This window comes from Etheostoma spectabile, chromosome 8 (genome assembly GCF_008692095.1).
Source record: "Etheostoma spectabile isolate EspeVRDwgs_2016 chromosome 8, UIUC_Espe_1.0, whole genome shotgun sequence".
Taxonomy (NCBI): Eukaryota; Metazoa; Chordata; class Actinopteri; order Perciformes; family Percidae; genus Etheostoma; species Etheostoma spectabile.
Genome location: NC_045740.1, coordinates 18,862,837 through 18,866,834, shown reverse-complemented (window position 1 = coordinate 18,866,834; position 3,998 = coordinate 18,862,837). Strand labels below are relative to the sequence as shown.

At 40.7% G+C, this 3,998-nt stretch overlaps 1 protein-coding gene across 1 annotated transcript in view; it reads right to left on the bottom strand.

Annotated features, from left to right (window-relative positions):
- Nucleotides 1-3,998, bottom strand: part of cadps2 (Ca++-dependent secretion activator 2) — a 294,438-nt gene that overhangs the window by 46,201 nt on the left and 244,239 nt on the right. The window contains 1 exon segment of the mRNA XM_032522241.1: nucleotides 3,039-3,180. Coding sequence (XP_032378132.1) covers nucleotides 3,039-3,180 — 142 coding nt within the window.

Below are 3,998 nucleotides of genomic sequence, written 5' to 3'. Positions count from 1 at the left end.
GTGAGCTCAGAAAATAAAGACAGTGGTTGGCGAAGCTTCATTTGACCATCACTAGTAGTGACGTCTGTGATTGGCTGTCCAATGTTACAGGTCGTAGAGACTCTACGTTACACTGAGAGACAGGGCTCACTTAGTAGGTAGATGAAAAGATTTTTGCCATAATGTGTAATGTTGGGATTTCTTTTTGTTAAAAAAGATTTTATAAAATTTGTATTGAAGAAAGTCCAGGAACCGGCATCAAAGCCACGTATCGGTCTCAAATGTTTTGATAAGATACCCAGCCATACTGGAGGGAGAATATCAGGTCTAAGTGTCTTTGGGTCTGTTGGGGTTTCTTTAACCCTCGTGTTGTCCACGGGTCAAATTGACCCGTTTCAAAGTGTTTTATATCAGAAATATGAATTTCTTTCAATCACATTGCCAAAAAATAACATGGATGATTCCATACAACGTTCTTTGGGTAATTTTAATGATTACTTTCATTGAATTTTTTGGGTGTTTTATTAAATCTTACAACATTTGAATTCTTTTTTTTTTAATGGTTTCAAAACAGTATCCAAACCAAACATCCGACATCTACCCATCTGTGATCCACTCAACATCCTCTGATCTTAACTATTAGTCAAAATAATTCATAATTTCCGCCTTTTTACCTAAACCTTATGTTTGATTTGATATAAATGAGGTTTGTTAACCATGAATTCCAAGAAAAAATTTAAACCCTATTATTAAACCAGCTCAGGGTTTAAAAAAAGTGCCAAAAGCGTGGAAAAAGTGACAAATATATTGGAAAAGCACAAAAAAAAACACGTTAATTTTCAATTTTGACCAGACAACACAAGGATTAATTGATGGATATTGGGTGAGACTAATCACGGTAAGAAATTCTTAGACTGTGTGAAGCCCTTTAGCCTAGTCCCCCCCCCCCCCATACATACGTGTTCTCACACAGCGGCCCCATCCAGGCGGGTGCTGAGAAGCTGGGCATCTGTGGCAGCGTGAGAGGGAGGCTGGGGACTTTGGGAAGAGGGACGCTCGCAAGATTGTTAGTCAACGACCTGCCGGAACGGAGTCAGCGGCGAGGTCGACGGATGGAAGGAGAAAGTTAAAAGAATGGGAGAGAAAGAGGAGAAATAAAGACAGTAACAGTAGGGAAAATGTCACAGTTGTTGCGTGCAATAACTGATCAATAGAAAACGCCGTTAAAGGACAGAAAAGCCACTGCTCACTTCTATTCATTCAACGTGTTTTTAGCTGAACACTGCTCTTGACTGCCGTGTGTCCTTGCTGTCTTTTACAATCTGCTCTGCCTCCCTTTGTTCCTCTGCTGTCCTGTGGAGAATTTGCTTTGTTCCGTCTTTTATTGTTTCTGTTACATTCACACGGCAGCCAGTATCACACATCAACAAACCATGGCTGCTGAGAATAAACAGACGATAAAAAGCTCAAGGGTGTTTTAAGCCCCCCCCAACGTCGACTTCCAGGCTTCCAGCCTTACAACACCAAACACCAGATAAAAAGACAAAGAGAGACGACTCAGACTAAGCTCTTGTAAAGAAGAGGTCTTTGGTTTTTAAGCCAAGGACCCCTTAACTGAAAGAGAGATGGAGCAAGGACCCCCTACTGCATATGTTGTACAAAATGAAGATGCATGTTAAACTGGGCCTACAATAACATGTAATCCATCCTTAAGCCTTTATACATAAGAATACTAGCTTAGAATACTAAGCTATTAAAATAACAATTGTTGCCATTATTGTATAAATCATGTTTCAATGTTGGATTCATGTCAAGACATTTTCATTTCTGAAGAAAAAAATTAAACAAAATTAATTATTTGGAGGGAATTTCTGAGGACCCCCTGTTGAGGGGAAAATCAGTGAAGACTTGTTCAGAAATATTGGTGTTGAAAAACGTAGAAACTTAACGGAAGTAATTTATCACTTTAATGTAAATGGTGGCTCAAATGCCTCTAAAAAAAAAGGTAAAAGCTGCATTGTACAACCTGTGTCAATACAGTATGTCTTCTCCAGCCCGTGTCAAAATGATCTTACAGTGCGTCTTTTAAAATGGGGGGAGAAATATTGAGTGCCACTAAGTGTAGCGACAGTTTCTCAGTCTTTAAGTGAAGCATTTTGCATTATCTTGTTGTTGACAGGCACAATACCCGTACAATGGAAAAGTGATGCTACAGACCAAAACAGTCTGAAATCTAATGAGCCTACACCAGAAGTTTGATCACACTTCATGCAAAGTCAAAAACCGGCAGTGTCTTAAAACATCATCGCGAGTTGACGATACACTCTCTCAGTAACCCTCATTACCTTCACCCAGCCTGGCACACAACTACATCTGTGTGTGTGTGACATGTACAGGAACCCGTGACACAGGTGGAGTTACGCAACGTTATGCAACACGGCCAATGTGTGATGCATATATATATTATATATATATATATATATATATATATATATATATATATATATATATATATATTATTTACCCCAAACAGTCAACGGTATATGGGGCGGCTGTGGCTCAGTGGTAGGAAGGTTGGTAGTTCGATCCCTGGCTCTTGATGCTGTACCATGTCAAAGTGTCCTTGGGCAAGACACTGAACCCCGAGTTGCCCCCGATGCTGCACCATCGGAGTGTAAATGTGTGTGAGTGTGTATCTGATGAGCAGGTGGCACCTTGTACAGCAGCCTCGGCCACAGTGTGTGAATGTGTGTGAATGTGTGTGAATGTGTGTGAATGTGTGTGAATGTGTGTGAATGTGTGTGTGATTGGAGAATGGTTCCTGTTCTATGTTAAAGTGCTTTGAGTAGTTGTTAAGACTAGAAATGTGCTATATACAGCACATTTACATTTACAGACATTAGCTGCACCTAGCCAGCAACATAAACACCAACTACATGTGCTCTGTGTGTGTGTGTGTGTGTGTGTGTGTGTGTGTGTGTGTGTGTGTGTTCTCGTGCATTAACAGCTCTGCCTCTGACAGGAACTCCAGTTATTACAGGTGACAGGCGGACACTTACTTGACGGACTGCCAGGTCTCCTGCTCGAAGCCTCGGTGGATGGACTGGGCGATGGAGGACTCCATCAGGTCGATGTAGCGCACCACCAGGGGGACAAACAGGTCCTGCAGGTGTTTGTGGAACGTCCCGTTGCACAAGTGACCTGGGAAAAAGAAGGAAAAAAACTACATTAGACAACACTGTCGCCAGATACCAATTCTATTCTACTAATCAAACATATTTAGTTTTTTTTAAGCAAGACAACAAGGTCCAGGGTGCTCAGGATGCTCAGTCAGATGATTGAAGGTGCTCTTTGGGGCCGGGAATTCAATTAAGCATAGAAAAAAAGGAAATACAAGGCACTCTTATTAAAAAAAGGTTTTACTGGCTATTTCATAATAGAACATTTAAAAGAAATTAGGGAGAAGCAACCCAATGATTTAGAAGCTGCTAATTTCCTTTCCTTGGACTGGCTTTGGATTTCCTTTTTTTGTTGTTTTTTTACTTTAGTTTGCTATTGGTCTGGTTTATAATGCATCATATTTACACTGTGGTGTGTGTGTACGGATTAAACAAATGAGATACGTGTCTGTCAGACTGGCTCTCCCTGGTCAGTAGTGCTGAGCAAAGCTTCATATTGCTGGTATCAGTCTTCTCAACTACCTCCAAGTTTTGGGGAATTGTGTTTCATTTTTCACAGAGGCCCGACTCTAACCCCATGCAACGCTTTTGTTGAACCTGAATGCGAATTAACGCCCAATTTACATCATGTGTGAATAGTTGGCCTATTCCGTTACCTGGCCGGTCTCTCTATGGTGGCCGGACCCAGACTACATTCTTCAAAAGCTTCTTTTTTAAGAGTAAAAACACTTTCTCAAGAAAATCCTTAACATTAAAAGCCTTCCAAAAGCAGAACACTGTAAAATGGCTGTAATTCAAGGATTTGAATCTGACTGCACAGGTGTTCATGATAATGTGTAC